Source organism: Cricetulus griseus, chromosome 3 (assembly GCF_003668045.3).
Source record: "Cricetulus griseus strain 17A/GY chromosome 3, alternate assembly CriGri-PICRH-1.0, whole genome shotgun sequence".
Lineage (NCBI taxonomy): Eukaryota > Metazoa > Chordata > Mammalia > Rodentia > Cricetidae > Cricetulus > Cricetulus griseus.
The window spans coordinates 277,371,594-277,388,484 of NC_048596.1; the positions used below are offsets into that span (position 1 = coordinate 277,371,594).

At 45.8% G+C, this 16,891-nt stretch overlaps 1 protein-coding gene across 3 annotated transcripts; it reads right to left on the reverse strand.

The window, feature by feature from the left end:
* Positions 1–7,586: 7,586 nt before the first annotated feature.
* On the reverse strand, positions 7,587–16,891 carry CUNH9orf64 (chromosome unknown C9orf64 homolog). Of its 3 annotated transcripts, none has more exons than XM_027409721.2 (4): positions 16,524–16,891; positions 14,391–14,650; positions 13,074–13,269; positions 7,587–9,659 (listed from the first exon to the last, which is right to left on the reverse strand). In XM_027409721.2, the coding sequence occupies exons 1-4, from the start codon at positions 16,852–16,854 to the stop codon at positions 9,427–9,429; spliced, it is 1,020 nt and encodes a 339-aa protein (XP_027265522.1). In that variant the 5' UTR covers positions 16,855–16,891; the 3' UTR covers positions 7,587–9,426. The 3 variants fall into 3 exon arrangements, with proteins under 3 accessions (XP_027265522.1, XP_027265523.1, XP_035298900.1); XM_027409722.2 differs by having other exon boundaries at positions 16,604–16,839; XM_035443009.1 differs by having other exon boundaries at positions 9,450–9,659; positions 12,961–13,269.

Here is a 16,891-nt window from a genome sequence, read left to right on the forward strand (position 1 = left end):
ATTGCTCTAGCTAGAACCTCGAGTACTATGTTGAATAGATATGGAGAGAGTGGACAGCCTTGTCTTGTTCCTGATTTCAGTGGGATTGTTTTGAGTTTCTCTCCACTTAGTTTGGTGTTGGTTGTTGAGTTACTCCATATTGCCTTATTATGTTTAGGTATGTTTCTTGTATCCCTGATCTCTCCAAGACCTTTATCATAAAGGGGTGTTGAATTTTGTTGAAGGCCTTTTCAGCCTCTGATGAGATGATCATGTGTTTTTTTTTCTTTCAGTTTGTTTATATGGTGGATTACATTGACAGATTTTCATATGTTGAACCATCCCTGCATCTGTGGGATAAATCCTACTTGGTCATGGCAGATGATATTTCTGATGTGTTCTTGGATTTGGTTTGCTGATATTTTATTGAGTATTTTTGCATATGTGTTCATGAGGGAAATTGGTCTGTAATTCTCTTTCTTAGTTGTGTCTTTGTGTGGTTTGGGTGTCAGGGAAACTGTAGCCTTGTAAACTGAGTTTGGCAATGTTCCTTCTGTTTCTATTGTGTAGAATAACTTGAGGAATATTGGTATTAGTTCTTCTTTGAACATCTGGTAGAATTCTGTGCAGAAACCATCTGGGTCTGGGCTTTTTTTTTTTGGTTTGGAGACTTGATAACCGTTTCTATTTCCTTAGGTTTATAAGTGTGTTTAAGTTGTTTATCTGTTCTTGATTTAATTTTGGTATGTGGTGCTTATCTGTAATTGTCCGTCTCCTTAAAGTTTTCCAATTTTGTCTGTTGTTATGTCCCCTTTTTGTTTCTGATTTTGTTAATTTTGAGTATTCTCTGTCTTTTGACTAGTTTGGATAAAGGTTTGTCTATTTTGTTGAATTTCTCAAAGAAGCAACTCTTTGTCTCATTGGTTCTTTGCATTGTTTTGTTTCTATTTTATTGATTTTAGCCCTCAATTTGACTAGTTCTTGCTGTCTACTCCTTCTGGGTGAGTTTGCTTCTTTTTGTTCTAGCACTTTCAGTTGTTCTATTAATTCACCAGTGTGGGAGTTTCCCAGCTTCTTCTTCTTTTTTTTTTTTTTTAAAGATTTTATTTATTATTGTATACAGCATTCTGCTTCCATGTATATCTGCACACCAGAAGAGGGCACCAGATCTTATAAAGGATGGTTGTGAGCTACCATGTGGTTGCTGGGAATTGAACTCAGGACCTCTGGAAGAGCAGCCGGTGCACTTAACCTCTGAGCCATCTCTCCAGCCCCCAGCTTCTTTATTAGGCATTTAGTGCGATGAACTTTCCTCTTAGCACTGCTTTCCTTGTGTCCCATAAGTCTGGATATGTTGTGCAGTCATTTTCATTAAGTTTTAGGAAGTCTTTGATTTCTTTATTTCTTCCTCCACCTAATAGTGATTCAGATGTGTTTGTGGGTTTTCTGAAATTAATGTTGCTGTTGAATTCTAACTTTCAGCTGTGGTGATCCAATAGGATACAGGGGTTTATTCTAATTTTTTTTTTTTTTTGTATCTGTTGAGGTTTGCTTTGTTACTGAGTATGTGGTCTATTTTTGAGCAGGTTCCGTGAGGTGCTGAGAAGAAAGTATATTCTTGTGTGTTTGGGTGGAATGTTCTATAGATGTCTGTTAAGTCCATTTGTGTCATAACATCTGTTAGTTCCCTTATTTCTCTGTTAAACTTCTGTCTGGCAGATCTGTCCAGTGGTGAGAGTGGGGTGTTGAAGTCTCCCACTATTAGTGTGTGGGGCTTGATTTGTGATATAAGCTTTAGTAATGTTTCTTACAAATCCAGGAGCCCTTGTGTTTGGGGCAGAGATGTTCAGAACTGAGATTTCTTCTTGATGGATTTTTCCTGTGATGAATATGAAAAGCCCTTCCTTATCATTTTTGATTGATCTTAGTTTGAAGTCTATTTTGTTAGATATTAGGATAGCTACACCAACCTTGTTTCTTAGGTCCATTTGATTGGAAATTTTTTCCAACCCCCACCCCTTTTTAAAAGATTTGTTTATTATGTATAGTGTTCTGTCTGCATGCCAGAAGAAGGCACCAGATTTCATTACAGATGGTTGTGAGCCACCATGTGGTTGCTGGGAATTGAACTCAGGACCTTTGTTAGAGCAGGCATGCTCTTAACCACTGAGCCATCTCTCCAGCCCCCTTTTTCCAACCCTTTACTCTGAGGTAATGTCTGTCTGTGAGGTTGAGGTGTGTTTCTTGTATGCAGCAGAAGGATGGATTCTGTTTTCATATCTAATCTATTAGCCTGTGTCTTTTTATAGGTGAATTGAGACCATCTATATTAATGGATATTAATGACCAGTGATTGTTAGATTTTTGTTTTTGTTGGTGGCGATAGCATTGTGTATTCAATTCCCTTCTTTGGGTTTTGCTGCTATAAGCTCATCTATTGCCTATGTTCTTGTGGATGTATCTAACTTCCTTGGGTGTGTTTCCTTCTAGTACTTTCTGTAGGCTGGGTTTGTGGATATGTATTGTTTAAATCTGGTTTTATCATGGAATATCTTGTTTTCTCCATCTATGGTTATTGAAAGCTTTGCTGGGTATAGTAGTCTGGGCTGGCATCGGTGGTCCCTTAGTGTCTGCATAAGTTCTATCCAGGACCTTCTGGCTTTCATTGTTTCCATGAGAAATCAGGTGTAATTCTGATAGGTCTGCCTTTATACATTACCTAGCTTTTCTCCTTTGCAGCTCTTAACATTCTTTCTATATTCTGTATGTTTATTGTTTTGGTTTATTATGTGGCAAGGGGACTTTTTTTGAATTCATTGTATTTGGTGTTCTGTAAGCTTCTTGTACTTTCATATAGGCATGTCCTTTTGGTTGGGAAAGTTTTCTTCTATAATTTTGTTGAATATATTTTCTGTGCCTTTGAGTTGGACTTCTTCTATCCCTATTATTCTTAGTTTTGGTCTTTTCACGATGTCCTAGATTTCCTGCATGTTTTGTGCTAAGGATTTGTTGGATTTAAAATTTTCTTTGACCGATGAATCTATTTCTCTATTGTATCTTCAATGCCTGAGATTCTCTCTTCCATTTCTTGTATTCTGTTGTTCATGCTTGCATTTGTGGTTCCTGATCATTTACCCAGATTTTCCATTTCCAGAATTCCCTTTGGGTTGTGTTTTCTTTATTGACTCTATTTCAGATTTCAAGTCTTGAATCATTTCCTTCACTTTTGTTTTCTTGGTTTTCTTCCCCCCCCCCCCCCCATTCAGGGTTTCTCTGTGTAGCTTTGGAGCCTATCCTGGCACTTGCTCTGTAGACCAGGCTGGCCTCAAACTGCCTCTACCTCCCAATTGCTGGGATTAAAGGCGTGTCACCAACACCCAGCTTTCTTGGTTTTCTTTAATGGGTTTGTCAATTTCTTCCAATTTTTTGTGTGTCTTTTCCTCCATTTCTTTAAGGGAATTTTTCATGTCCTCTTTAAATGTCTCAATCATCTTAATATGTTATTTTTAAGGTCGTTTTCTTCTGCTTCATCTGCATTGGGATGCTCAGGTCTTGCTGTTGTAGCATCACTAGCTTCTAGTGGTGCCGCATTGCTCTTCATATTGTTGGGTGTGTTCTAACCTTGTTGCCTGTGCATCTCTTCATCTAATTGTTTTAGGTGGAGCTTGTGCTTCAGGGGGTCTTTCTTTCTCCAGTTGGTATAATTGGGGGTCGTGGCTCCATAGTCCGTTACTTGAGCAGAGCAGAGCAGAGCCTCTGGTTAACGCTTCTCCTGGTGGAAGTGGGCCCAGGGCTCAGGTGGTGGCTCCTTGAGATGCAGGTGGGGCTGCGGATCTAGTGGATGCTCCTCCCTTTGGAGGCGGGACCACAGCTCTGGTGATTGCTCCTCTAGGTATAGCTGGGGCTGAGGGTCCAGTGGTCGCTGTAGCGTCCGGGCATCTCTAACTGAGGAATGGCTGGCGGTGGATGCTGGCTGGGACACAGGTGCTCTTTCCCAGAGGAACTTCTTGTGAGAGCTTCTGGAAGCCACTGCTGTCATGTCATCCAGTGGTCACGCCCTGCTCCTGGGCCTGAGGTTCAGGCTTCTGACTGCTCCATCTTGACTTAAGGTCAGAGAGTTCAAACTCATTCTTGCTCAAGACAGATAACAGAATGTTTGGCCAAAGGCATAGCTACTAGATGTTTTTGAGAATTAAGGAGGTAATTACATTTGTTTGTTCCTTGTATCAAGGAAGTCTTTTGCTCTCCCCTTTTGCTTTGGGCATAAAAGGGCTATGAAATTCGGGGCCTCTATAGTATTCACTGAGAGCCCTCCTGACTCATCCTTTCTCAGTCCTCACTCCCCTTTGTAGGCTGGTCCCGACAACACAGGTGAGCAGCCTTGGGGAGATAGGCTTAGGATCATAGTTAGGAACTTGGAGATGGAACTTTGTGTGAAGACACTCAGTGTAATAAAATACAACTTTTGTTATACCATCTGAATGTCATCTACCTTTGCCTGCAACAGCTTCCTAGTGAGAAATCGCTCCACACACTTATAGATTAATTAAGGAAAATCTCTTTAATGGTGCTTGTTGGCTAGACTAATGCCCAAGGAAGAGCTAGGTGTTTGACAGATTTTACTAAATTATATTCACTTTAGGCTTAAGCACTCCACAAACACTGTCATCCTTGAATCTCTTTCAGATCCTGGTCCCAGGTTACACTTTGAACAATTTAAACAAAGACAGGAGACTAAAGTCTGGCTGCTTAGGCAGACAGGAGATTTACACAGCAAAGATATTACATATTACTGTAATTATTTTATATACACCAGTGTTACTTGTGGAAAATTTTGATCACACTCTGACACTCCCAAGACCACTAATAAAGTTAACCTTGAATCAGAGGGCAGAGCTAGTTGACCAAAATTAGCCATAGAGGTTTTGGAAGACTGAGGACATAGAGACACAGGAAGTAGAAGGTTTAGAAAGATTCTCTGCCCTTTTGGATCAAGGAAGAAGAGAGAAAGTCACTGGTCGCTTCTCCACCCCTTCTCTGATCATTTAGGTTTCTACCCCCATATCTGACTCCCAAGTTTTTACTGATAAAAGAATAATTAGATAAACACTTCAGTTACTCCTTTTCAAATAGTTGTTACCCAGGTTCATCTTGCCCACCTGGCAGAACTACGTTTTTCCTGATGGAAGCACAGAGGGATTTAATGGCAGACCAGAAATTTAGGATACAATCTCCCAAATCCTGCCCCCTTTCTTTATGGATTGTTTGTTTTGCCATTCATTTGCTAAAAGGAATCTATGTTGGGTCTGGTGAAATGTAACCCAGCACTGGAAATGCTGAAGGAGAGAGAGAGGACAGACTTGGATTTGTAATTAGAGCCTGCTAAAGGGAAGAGAGAAGGAAGAGGTGTGAGGGGAGAGAGGGGCAAGAAAGAGGGGTGGGGGAGGAGGCACATCGTTTATCACAGGATTTCTTTTCCTTCGTTTGTTTGAGACAGGGCTTCTCTGTGTAGCCCTGGCTGGCCTGGAACTCTTGATCAAACTCAAGAAATCCGCCTGCCTCTGCCCCCTGAGGGCTGGGATTAAAGGCATGTGCCACCATTGCCGAGCTCACCTATTATTTTTAAAAAGATTTCTTTTTCTATGTGTGTATGTTTTGTCTACATGTATTTCTATGTACCACATATGTGTCTTGTGCCTTCGGAAGCCTGAATGAAGAACTCTCGTAGGACTGGAGTCACATGTAAACCACCATGTGGGTGCTGGGAATTGAGCCCAGGGTCCTGTGCAAGAGCAGCTGGCGCTCTGGCTGATGAGCCATCTATGTCTCCAGCTTCGCCACCTTCACTTCATTTTAACCCAGGCTTCAGCAAACTTACTGGCACTGGGAGCTGGACAGGTGGCTCAGCAGTGACGAGCACTTGTTCTTGCAGAGGACCTGAGTATGATTCCAGCAACCACACAATGGCTCACAACTGTTCACAACTTTAGTTCCAGGAGACTGATGTCCTCTGCTGACCTCTGTGGACACTGGGCACCACACATGATGCATACAGCTACACACAGGCAAAACACTGATACACATAAAAGTTTTAAAAATGTGGGGGCTGGAGAGATGGCTCAGAGGTTAAGAGTGCTGGCTGCTCTTCCAGAGGTCCTGAGTTCAATTCCCAGCAACCACATGGTGTCTCACAACCATCTGTTATGAGATCTGCTGCCCCTCTTCTGGTGTGCAGATATACATGGAAGCAGAATGTTGTATACATAATAAATAAATAAAATAAAAAAGTTTAAAAAATTCAATTTAATCGAATTTTAAAAATTGAATTTCAGCCCTGCAACAAGGATACTGGTTAGTACCCTGTACCAACTGAAGTTTAGTATACCCTGAGAACAGTGAGATGGGCAAGAAAGTGATGGGGCTGTAACAGCTGTTCTTTACATTATAAAAATCAAACTAACAGCTTATGTCTTGGAGAAAATCTTGGAGGTCACCACCTGAAAAATGAAATTTTTTTGTTTCCCATAGGCTTACTTAGGTTTTTGTCATTACTGTTTGGATGGGGCCTTATATTATGGTCCAGGCTGGATTGTAGTAGAATTCATTATATCGTACAGACTGGCCTCAAACTCACAGCCATCCTCCTGCCTCTGCCTCTAGAGTTCCGAGACTGCAAGCATGACCCACCATGGCTTCCTACAGATGTTCCTGTTGATAGACTCTTGAGCTCGGCCATAACAAATGTGTAAAGCTACTTGTGACATATGGTGCCCTGGCTTCCAAATGCACAACTGCATTTGTAGTATAGAGAAAACAGTTTCTGAAAGCAGCCTGGACAGCGCACCCTCTGCTTTGATGGAGCAACGTCATGATGGAGTGGTACCATGCAGGCAGAGCCATGATTAGTAGAGTGTTAGTGAAAACTACTTTCTGAAATGGGCTGGAGCAGTGAAGAACACTTGCTTCTGTCAGAGGACCTTGGTTTGGTTCTGGGCACCTACATCAGGCAGCGTATAACCCCCTGTGACTAATTACACAGAAGTCTGACAACTCTAGTCTTTACAAGAACCTGCATGCACACGGTGCACACAAACCCATCCAGGCATGCATACACACACACACCACACACCCAACATACACACATACAGAACATACACACACAACACACACGGTCGTTAAATCTTTTTAAAATATTTATAATGTGTATGGTGGCTCACACCTTTTAATCCCAGCACTCAGAAAGCAGAGGCAGTGGATCTCTGTGAGTTTGAGGCTAGCCTTCTCTACATGAGTTGCCAGCCACGGCTGAATGACAGCCTGTCTCAGAGCTGTACAGGTCCTGCACAGAAGGTGGCTAGAGTACAAAGATTAAGTTGAAATCCATCAGTTACGATGTTTTTGAGTATAAGTTAGAGAAAACTAATTGAGGGCTGGTAAGATGGCTCAGCGGGTAAAGGTGCCTGCCACCAAGCCTGGTCACTAGCACTGGACCACTGGAACCCCACATGGTGGTAGCAGACACTCAACATCTGCAAGTTACCCTCTATTCCATACATGTCCCATGGCAAGCACATGCATGTGCACACAGAGTAAATAGCAACTCAAAGTTAAAATGTAATGTGTTTTTATCCCAAGCATGAAGCTCACCAGCAGAACAGGCACCAACCACAGGTACAGCAGAGCTCTGGGTCCTCAAATTGGCTACAGTGAGGGGAGGATGTGGCTCTGTGGTAGCGTGCTTGCCCACAGAATGCCAGAGGCCCTGGGTCCCATTCCCAACACTGAATGGAATAAAAACAAAGGCTACTATTGTCTCAGCTGCCATGCTTTGACAGACTATCTCTCAGAGAAGAGACACATCCCTGTGTCCTTCCTGGTCACAAAAAAGGAGACAGGATGACAGTGCCTCACACCCACCTCTGGATGGGCACAGGATTCACCAGCTCCTGAGTCACACCAGGAGGGACAGGCACCAGCTACTTAGTAAAGCTGTGCACTGCTCAAGTCAGGAGACCCCTCCACATGCAGTGACCGCCACGTGTCCAGCAGATGGCAGTAAGGTGCCTGGACCCAGAGTAACCCCCATCTATGTGGTGACAGTGAGAAGGAAGGGTTGAGAGTGCGAGGGCATTCATCTCCCTGCACTAACCAGCTGCACCAGAGCTTCAGCACTTATCTATGTGACAGGAAAGCACCCCACCCTAAGTCTCCTAAAATTACACCTGGAAAAGTCTATCTTAGTGATAATATTCCACTGCAGGGTTAAGGAAAGTTTCAGAGATCTTATTAATTCCAGTAAACTCTAAAGACAAATACTAAGGCGAACAGATATTCAACACTGGAAAGCCACTATGTTCAAAACTCACTATTACCAATGAAAAGCCCCAAATAAAATGCCAAGCTTGACCTTTTTAATTTTTTTCTAAGACAAGGTCTTGAGGTGGGTGGTGAGGTAAGAGTGGACTGGGGGTAAATATGATCAGTACATGATTTAATATTCTCAAAGAATTAAAATGCTGTACTTAAAATAATGCAAGTTCTTACGTATTCTAGGTTAGGTTTGTACTATCTGGCTGAGGCTGATGGCCTTGAATGTCTCCTTCCTGACTCCATCTCCTCAGTGCTGGGACTACAGGTGTGCAACGCCACACACTTAGTATTCTAGAGTGCTGGGAACTGAACTCAGGCCCTTGTTCATGGTAGGCACGCAATCTACCAACTGTACTGCATTCATAGCCCTGTTTTTTGAGTTACTTTGTGTGTATGTGCGTGTGTGCACACATATGTGGGTTACAGTATAAGCCAGCAGAAGGCACTGGATCTCTTGGAACTAGAGTTACTGGTAGTTGTTAGTGCCCAATGTGGGTCTGGAAACCAAACTCATGTCCTCTACAAGAGATGCAAATGTCCATAATTGGGGAGCGGTCTCTTTAGCACTTTTGATTTTTCAGATAGTTCAGGATGGCCTAGAACTCACGATTCCTCAGCTCTACCTTCCGAGTTTACATGCGTGTGCAGCCATACCAAGCACAGTAAGTTATTTTAATAAAAACAATACTCCATCTAATATTAAATTGTTATAGCACATAGAAAATAACTAAGCTAGGCGTGACTCAGTGGTAGAGCACTTGCCTAGCATACACAAAGTCATTAAGTTTGATCCCCAGGACCATAAAAATACAAAAAATGGAAAGAGGAAGAAAATGACTACAAGTTGAGAAAGCTACCAACTAGAGACATGGGTATTATCGTTTGAAGACTATGCTATACAATTATGAGGTTGTGGGATACACAATGATATGCCAAGGTGTGTGTGTGTGGGGGGGAACTAAGACTGGATAGTCAATTACCCATTCCTATAATTTCTATATATCAAACCAAGATTGTACAAATGACTGTATGATCTAAAAGTGCAATTATTTCCACTGGACCCATTTACATTCAGGGTCAGTAATAAATGCAGCGTGTGCGATGAAATGGAATTCCTCTCATGTCGTCCCTGTGGTCTCGGGCATAGTCCCACAGGTAATAATCCAGAAGAACGGAGTTGACCTCACCCTGCGGTTTCTCTCCCCTTTTTTCAAGAAGCTCCAGAAGACAATCCCGAATCAGCTCAACACACCAAATCGAGCAGCCTCTAATTTCCACCTCTTGTCTCTCTCCATTCGAGAGCATTTCTCCTGCAAGAATTAAAGGAGGGAAAGAAAAAAAATCATTTATAAACCTAGGCATTAATGCAAGTTTACAAGGTAAACTCACAGAGACAGAGGCTGTGTCTGGCTTGCTTGTCTCAGTACCCACAGGACCTAGCATTACACTTTGCACATACTGGTTCCTCAAGTAAATTTGCTAGATGAAGGTATGGTAGCCCTAAAGTTAAAGGATTCTCTGTTTGTTTGTTTGTTTTTTGAGACAGGGTTTCTCTGTGTAGCCTTGGCTGTCCTGGAACTCACTATGTAGACCAGGCTGGCCTCGAATTCACAGAGATCCACCTGCCTCTGTACCGCAAGTGCTGGGATTAAAGATGTGTGCCACCACTGCCCGACATGATCTAACGGTTTTATCGTGGGAGAAAGAGTAAACGGAAAAACCGGCTGGTGCCATGTGTGCCATGCTTGTGCCTGCCAGAGTCCTTCACAGACCATAAGCACAATACTGAACCTAAAGCACTACAGCATTTTCATGGCTGATTTCAGCAGAAAAGGAAGGGGAAACGTGTCAAATCATATTTCTCCATTCTGTAGGGTTCCATCGGTGGCAACTACTGAGCTGCTCAGAATCTCAACATAGCCCTGACTAAGTCCCTCTGTTATCGTTTTTCTTAGAGTAAGAAATGGTATTGATAGAAATTAATTTCTGTTTTTGTTCAGCTAAACTTCAAAGCAGAACACTTTCTGTTATATTGAGGACTGTTTATCAAGATTTATGGATCATTTTTTAAATCAAATGAAACACTTTTTTTTTTGCTAGTTTTAAAGTTAACTTAATCAGCTGGGCGTTGGTGGCGCACGCCTTTAATCCCAACACTCGGGAGGCAGAGGCAGGTGGATCTCTGTGAGTTCGAGACCATCCTGGTCTACAAGAGCTAGTTCCAGGACAGCGTCCAAAGCCACAGAGAAACCCTGTCTCGAAAAACCAACCCCCCCCCCCAAAAAAAGGTAACTTAATCATCCTGAGTATGTTCTATTCTGTAAAGAATAAACTACATTCTTGCCAAAACTTCTGCAAAGTTCTTTAAGATTTCTTGGCCACCTTCTTTGACTCATATTTCTGGCTTATTGTTTTAGAGATTCACCAAAAGGTGACCTTGCATATTTTTTTAAACTCAGCTCCTTCTCTTCAAAACTATGATTAAGAACAGCAACCCCCCTCTCAGAGCCACCGGCATCTTGGCATCTCGTTGTCTTCCTTCAATGGTTTATTCACCATGGCTGTCCTTTTGTGGTGCTTGTGACGACGCAGCAGGCAAGCCTGAGCTCAGAAGGAAGTGGGGGCAGGCTGCTCTGACACCACTAAAGCTCAGCTGGATGCTGCTCATTCCCTGGGCTCTGGGCAGGACCATTCAGGGTACCTGGCCAGCTGGGGGATGGTCTGAAGCCCGGCAGGCTGCATCCAACCTCTAACCTCCAGAAATGCTGCTCTCTCTCCAACATCCCCGCTGCGTGGCCAGTGGGAGAATGAAGATTAACGGGGTTCTCCCACTTCCTTTGCCTCAGATGCTGGCACAGAAGCCCAAGCCTTCTTTTCTGTTTATCAATTCCTTCAAACTTAACTCTCATTTGCTAAAACTGCCTAGACAACTGAGAGAGTGACCTAAGGCAGAAGATACCAACTAAGCAGAGCCCCAGCTCAGACTGCAGCCTTGACCAGAGGAGCCCAGCTATGCAGAACCCATATTCCCACAGAAACTGCAAGACAGTAAATGTTAGCATAATTTGTTACACAATACCCTAACTTTTGCTCCCTGTGAATGTGACTTCATTTGAAAACAGGAAATGGATTAGACACAGTGGTTTGTAGTCCTGGCTTCTGGGAAGTCCTGGGAAGCTGTAGCAGAAGGCTGAAAATCTGGGCCACCTGGGCTACACATGAGGCCTTGTCTCACAATGGATCAGCTGAATTTAGGTGAATGCCCACACACCCACGCTTATAGAGAATTTTAAAATGTCATAAAAACTTAAGGTGTCTAATAATTAATCAATTCCTTTTTTTTTTTTTTTTTTTTTTCTTTTTTGGTTTTTCAAGACGGGTTTGGAACATGTCCTGGAACTAGCTTTCTAGACCAGGCTGGCCTGTAACTCAGAGATCCTCCTGTCTTTGCCTCCCAAGTGCTGGGATTTAAAGGTGTGAGCTGCCACTGGGCCACCACTGCCACCGGCAGAGCATTACAATGTAACAAGTTTGTTACTTTTCAAATGAAAAAAGAGACAGAAAGGACTGCTCAAGGCAGCACAAAACCCGGGCCAACTCTAGATGGATAATAACAATATTTATTTCACAAGAGAAAATGATTAATCATAAAAACTTTGTCTTAAAAATAAAAAAGCAGGGCTGGCGCAATGGCTAGGAGGTTAAGAGCATTACCTGCTCTTCCAGAGGTTCTGAGTTCAATTTCCAGCCACCACAAGGTGGCTCACAACCATCTACAATAGGATCTGGTGCCCTCTGCTGGCATGCAGGCATACCTGCATGCAGAACACTATAAATAAAATAAATCTTTTAAAAAAATAAAAAAGCAAGCCAGTTCAGAGAAGCCCTGTCTCGAAAAGCCAAAAATAAATAAATAAATGAAAAAAAAAAAGAAAAATAGAAACTCCTCCACCTAAGAAATAAACTAATATGAAATCGTCACTTCTCTTATAAGAAGTCACATTCACAGGAACTTTTTGCTCTACCTTACCTAACACCTGAGATGCCCAGCCCTATGTCTGAAAACTGTCCAGTCATGACAAACAGGAAGCCTGAGAAAGATAACTCCATGGCCAACCCCAACTCTCCTGACTTGGAATCCTGTACTGACCACTTCTCTGTTGCTATCTTTGTATCACAATGTATTCACTCAGCTCAATAATGAACACACATTAATCACTACACCACTTCACACACCTCCATGTAACAAACCTAGATTTCTTTTATCAAGCTCTGAAATGATAATGTCCAAGTAAGCAGAGTTTCAATAATGTCCACATGCCACAGTGTAAACAAGGAAAGCCATTTTCTCTACATTTCAGTTGCCTTACATGTTTCATTCTTCTTCTTTTTTGTTGGTTTTTTTTTTGAGACAGGGTTTCTCTGTGTAGTCCTAGCTGTCCTGGCACTCGCTTTGTAGACCAGGCTGACCTTGAACTCACAGAGATCCGCCTGCCTCTGCCCACTGAGTGCTGGGATTAGTGTGTCACCATGCCTCACTCAACAGAGGATCTCCCCATGCAGCCCACGCTGCCTGGAACACCCCACCCCACCGTGTGCGTGGGCGTCTACCTCAGTAGTAACCTCTGCCTCACCCAGCACATGAGTGCTGTTTTGTAGGCAGAGGAGAGTTGTTTGGAAACAAAACCGAGCAGACTCAGCAGACAAGGGTGTAGGCTGCAAACCTCTATGGAGCCTCTTCAGCAGATCGTCCGAGTATTTCAGGGCGCCAAGGTAAACAAGAATCTGAGGCAGTCTGTAGTCAGCAAACATGGTGATGCTGGATATGTCCTCAAAGCAGCCGTCACCCTTTCCTTCCAACACACTCCACGTGTCCGCCACAAGGATCTGAGCTCGTTTGTAAAAGGAAATCCTTTTCCCCTGGTGATTGGAGAATACATATCACCGATGGTGCCTTCTGAGATCTTAGTGTATACTATTTAAAAACGGCACTGGACGGAAATATACTGTTTCAAAAAACAAATCAAGGGTGCAACAATCCTATTCTGTTGCTAAGATTTCAGAGAGTAAAAGGACCCGACAGCAAGATGGTTCCACAAGCTAAGGTCTGTGCTGCCCAACGACCCGCATGGTGAAACTGACTCCCAAATGTTGCTCTCTGACCTCCACTCACTGTGCATTACAGCACACAACCCTGACCCGAAAACATAATGAATACATAAGCCTCACGATTTACCTACTTCGAGACAGGGTTTCTCTGTGGCTTTGGAGGCTGTCCTGGCACTGGCTCTGTAGACCAGGCTGGCCTCGAACTCACAGAGATCTGCCTGCCTCTGCCTCCCGAGTGCTGGGATTAAAGGCGTGCGCCACCAACGCCCGGCTGAGTGTTGAAATATCTTAAAGGAATAAAAGACAAAAGAAAAGGAATCTCTGACTGTAAAACAAAACGTAATGCATTTGAAACTCTAATTTTGTTACTTCTTCTCGTCCACAGGAAACAAGCTTCAAATTTTAAGTTGCTAGCCTAAAAAAAAAAACTCTGGACACAGAGAAACCCTGTCTCAAAAAAACATCCGCTCTGACATGCATCCCAGTTGCTGTCTGGGAGGCCAGCACAGGACTGATCCAGACCCCTGAACATGGATGTCAATGAGGAGGCCTTCGCATTCTAGGGGGCCCCTGGTAGTTGATCAGTATTTTTCCCTGGTGTAAGAAGGGACTTTGAGAGCCCATCCCACGTGAAGGGATGCACTCTTGCCCTGGACACATGGGGAAGGGCCTAGGCCCAGCCCAAGGATCATGTGGTCGACTTTGGGGAGCCACCGTCAAGGACCCTACCCTGCCTGGGGAGTGGGAGGGTGGGTAGGGTGGGGAGCAGGTGGGAGGTTGGGGGAGGGGTGGGAGAGGGAGAAGGGATTGACATGCGAAGCAAGCTTGTTCCTAATTTGAACTAAAAACAAAAAACAAAAACCTGCTCTGAAGAAAAAAAGCATTAACTTGGAATTATTACGAACTCTAAAATCCGCCAGCAACAAACTCACCTCAAACTGTGCCTCGTCTCTGTAAGAAGGAAAATTTTCAACAACCAGGCGCATTAGCTTCTGTGCACTTTTTTCACTTTTTTGGACACAATTAAGAAAAGAGCCTCCAAACTTCTCCAGCAGAATCTTCCCAGTTTCGTTGAGAATTCGATGCCTCTCTTCTAGTAAAGGCATGGGCACGGCTGTATCTGAACGAAATATATCCCGAACTTCATCTAGAGTCACCGTGGCGTAGTAGGAGGCGCTGGTTACTGGTATCCCTTTAAAGAGAACATTCACAGATTTTTAGAAGTTGCAAATAACACGGAATCAAATGTGTGGTAAAGAATTGGGAGTGTGCTAGCGCCGGCCTACTCGGAGCATTCGGAGGTAGAGGCAGCAGGATGGGATCCCTTCGAGGCCAGGGCTACTCGGTGAGACTGTCTTTCTCTCAGAGGCCTAGAGTTCAATTCCCAGCACCCTCAAGGTGCTTCACCTGCTTCTGTAACTGTAGTGCAAGGGGATCGACGTCCTCTGTGGCCTCCGTGGGCACAAACAAACAAACAGCAAATAAAATAAATAACCCCAGAATAAATAACCAAATGAGTGCTCCAGACATGCATCAGAGCTGCACAAATAACAACCTGAAGCAGCCCCACCCCTCTCTGTGTCCTTAGGATAGCAATGTGAAAAACTGTAGTTTCCTGGCATAAAAAGTTCTATAATGTGTCCCTTTCTTCTTCTTCAGGCAGCGTTCGTTCATTTCTCATTTGTTTTCTTGTGACAGGGTCTCGCTCTCCTCTAGGCAAGCTCAGGCTGGCTTAGACCCCACAGGGACCCTCCCTGGAGTGCTGGGACTGCAGACAGGAGCGAGGACACCCAACTTAAGCGGACTTTTTTGTTGTTGTTTAAATATTTTATTATTAGGTACACAGTGTTCTGCCAGCATGCATGCCTGCATGTCAGAAGAGGGCACAGATCTCATTATAGATGGTTGTGGTGAGCCATCATGTGGGTGCTGGGAACTGAACTCAAGACTTCAGGAAGAGCAGCCAGAGCTCTTAACCTCTGAGCTCTCTCTCCAGCCCGGACTTTTGTTTTAAAAAACTGGCTTTGTGTCGTCGTGTCGTGTCTCCCCGCCCCCCCCCCACTGCCCCTGGCTTGGCCGGCTGAACACGGAGGGACCCGGACGGACGGATGGAGGATGCACACACGCAGGCAGGCAGGCACACACGCAGGCAGGCAGGCAGTGCACACACGCAGGCAGGCAGGCACGCAACACAAAGGCAGGCAGCACGCACACAGGCAGGCAGGCAGGCAAGGCAGCACACACGCAGGCACACACGCAGGCAGGCAGGCAGCAGGCAGGCACACGCAAGGGCAGGCACACACGCAGCAGGCAGGCAGGCACACTACGCAGGCAGGCAGGCAGGCACACACGCAGGCCAGGCAGGCAGCACACGCAGGCAGGCAGGCAGGCAGGCAGGCACACACTCAGGCAGGCACACACGAGGCAGGCAGCAGGCAGCGCAGGCAGGCAGGCAGGCAGGCATGCAGGCAGCAGGCAGGCAGGCACACACGCAGGCAGGCAGCGGGGCAGGCAGGCACACATGAGGCAAGGTAGGCAAGCAGGCAGCAGACACACATGCAGGCCAGGCACACGCAGGCAGGCAGGCAGGCACAGCACGCAGGCAGGGCAGGCCACAGGCAGGCAGGCACACATGCAGCAGCAGGCACACACGCAGCAGCAGGCAGGCACACACGCAGGCAGGGCAGGCAGGCAGGGCAGGCACACACGCTAGGCAGGCAGGCAGGCAGGCAGGCACACATGCAGGCAAGGCAGGCAGGCAGGCAGGCACACACATCAGCAGGCAGGCAGGCAGGCAGGCACACAACGCAGGCACACTGCAGGCAGGCCACACAGGGGCAGAGCAGGCACACACGCAGGCAGGCAGGCACACACGCAGGCAGGCAGCAGGCAGGCAGGCACACGCAGGCAGGCACACACGCAGGCAGGCAGGCACACACGCAGGCAGGCAGGCAGCAGGCACAGGCAGGGCAGGCAGGCACACACGCAGGCAGGCAGGCAGGCAGGCAGGCACACACGCAGGCAGGCAGGCAGGCAGGCACACACGCAGGCAGGCACACACGCACCTCGGTCGAGCGCTCGGTTGACGGCGGCGCACAGCGCCCAGTAGCCGGTGTGGACGGCGCCGCCGTGGCGCACCTCGCACCTGCGCTCCTCGCGCTCGGCCCAGAAGGAGAAGTTGAGCGAGTCCACCACGAAGACCCAGGCGAGCGCCGCCTCGTCTGCCCCGCGCGGGTTGAGCGCGTGCAGCTCCTTCCAGTGCTGCACGCGCCAGGCCGAGGCCGCGGGCAGCAGCAGCTCGGCCGCCCGGCGCACGCCCGCGGGGTCCACGCGCACGTCCCGACTGCGCCCCGCCACCCAGCGCGCAGACTCCCGCGGCGGCAGCGGCGCCTCCATGCCTGCGCCCCGGCCACGCCCCCGGCCACGCCCTCCC

Coding starts and splice junctions, on each gene's coding strand:
- CUNH9orf64 (XM_027409721.2), bottom strand. CDS start 16,854: ATGGAGGCGCCGCTGCCGCCGCGGGAGTCTGCGCGCTGGGTGGCGGGG. Junction 14,651..16,523: donor CAACCGAGCGCTCGACCGAG/GTGCGTGTGTGC, acceptor TTCTCTTTAAAG/GGATACCAGTAACCAGCGCC. Junction 13,270..14,390: donor GAGACGAGGCACAGTTTGAG/GTGAGTTTGTTG, acceptor TCCAATCACCAG/GGGAAAAGGATTTCCTTTTA.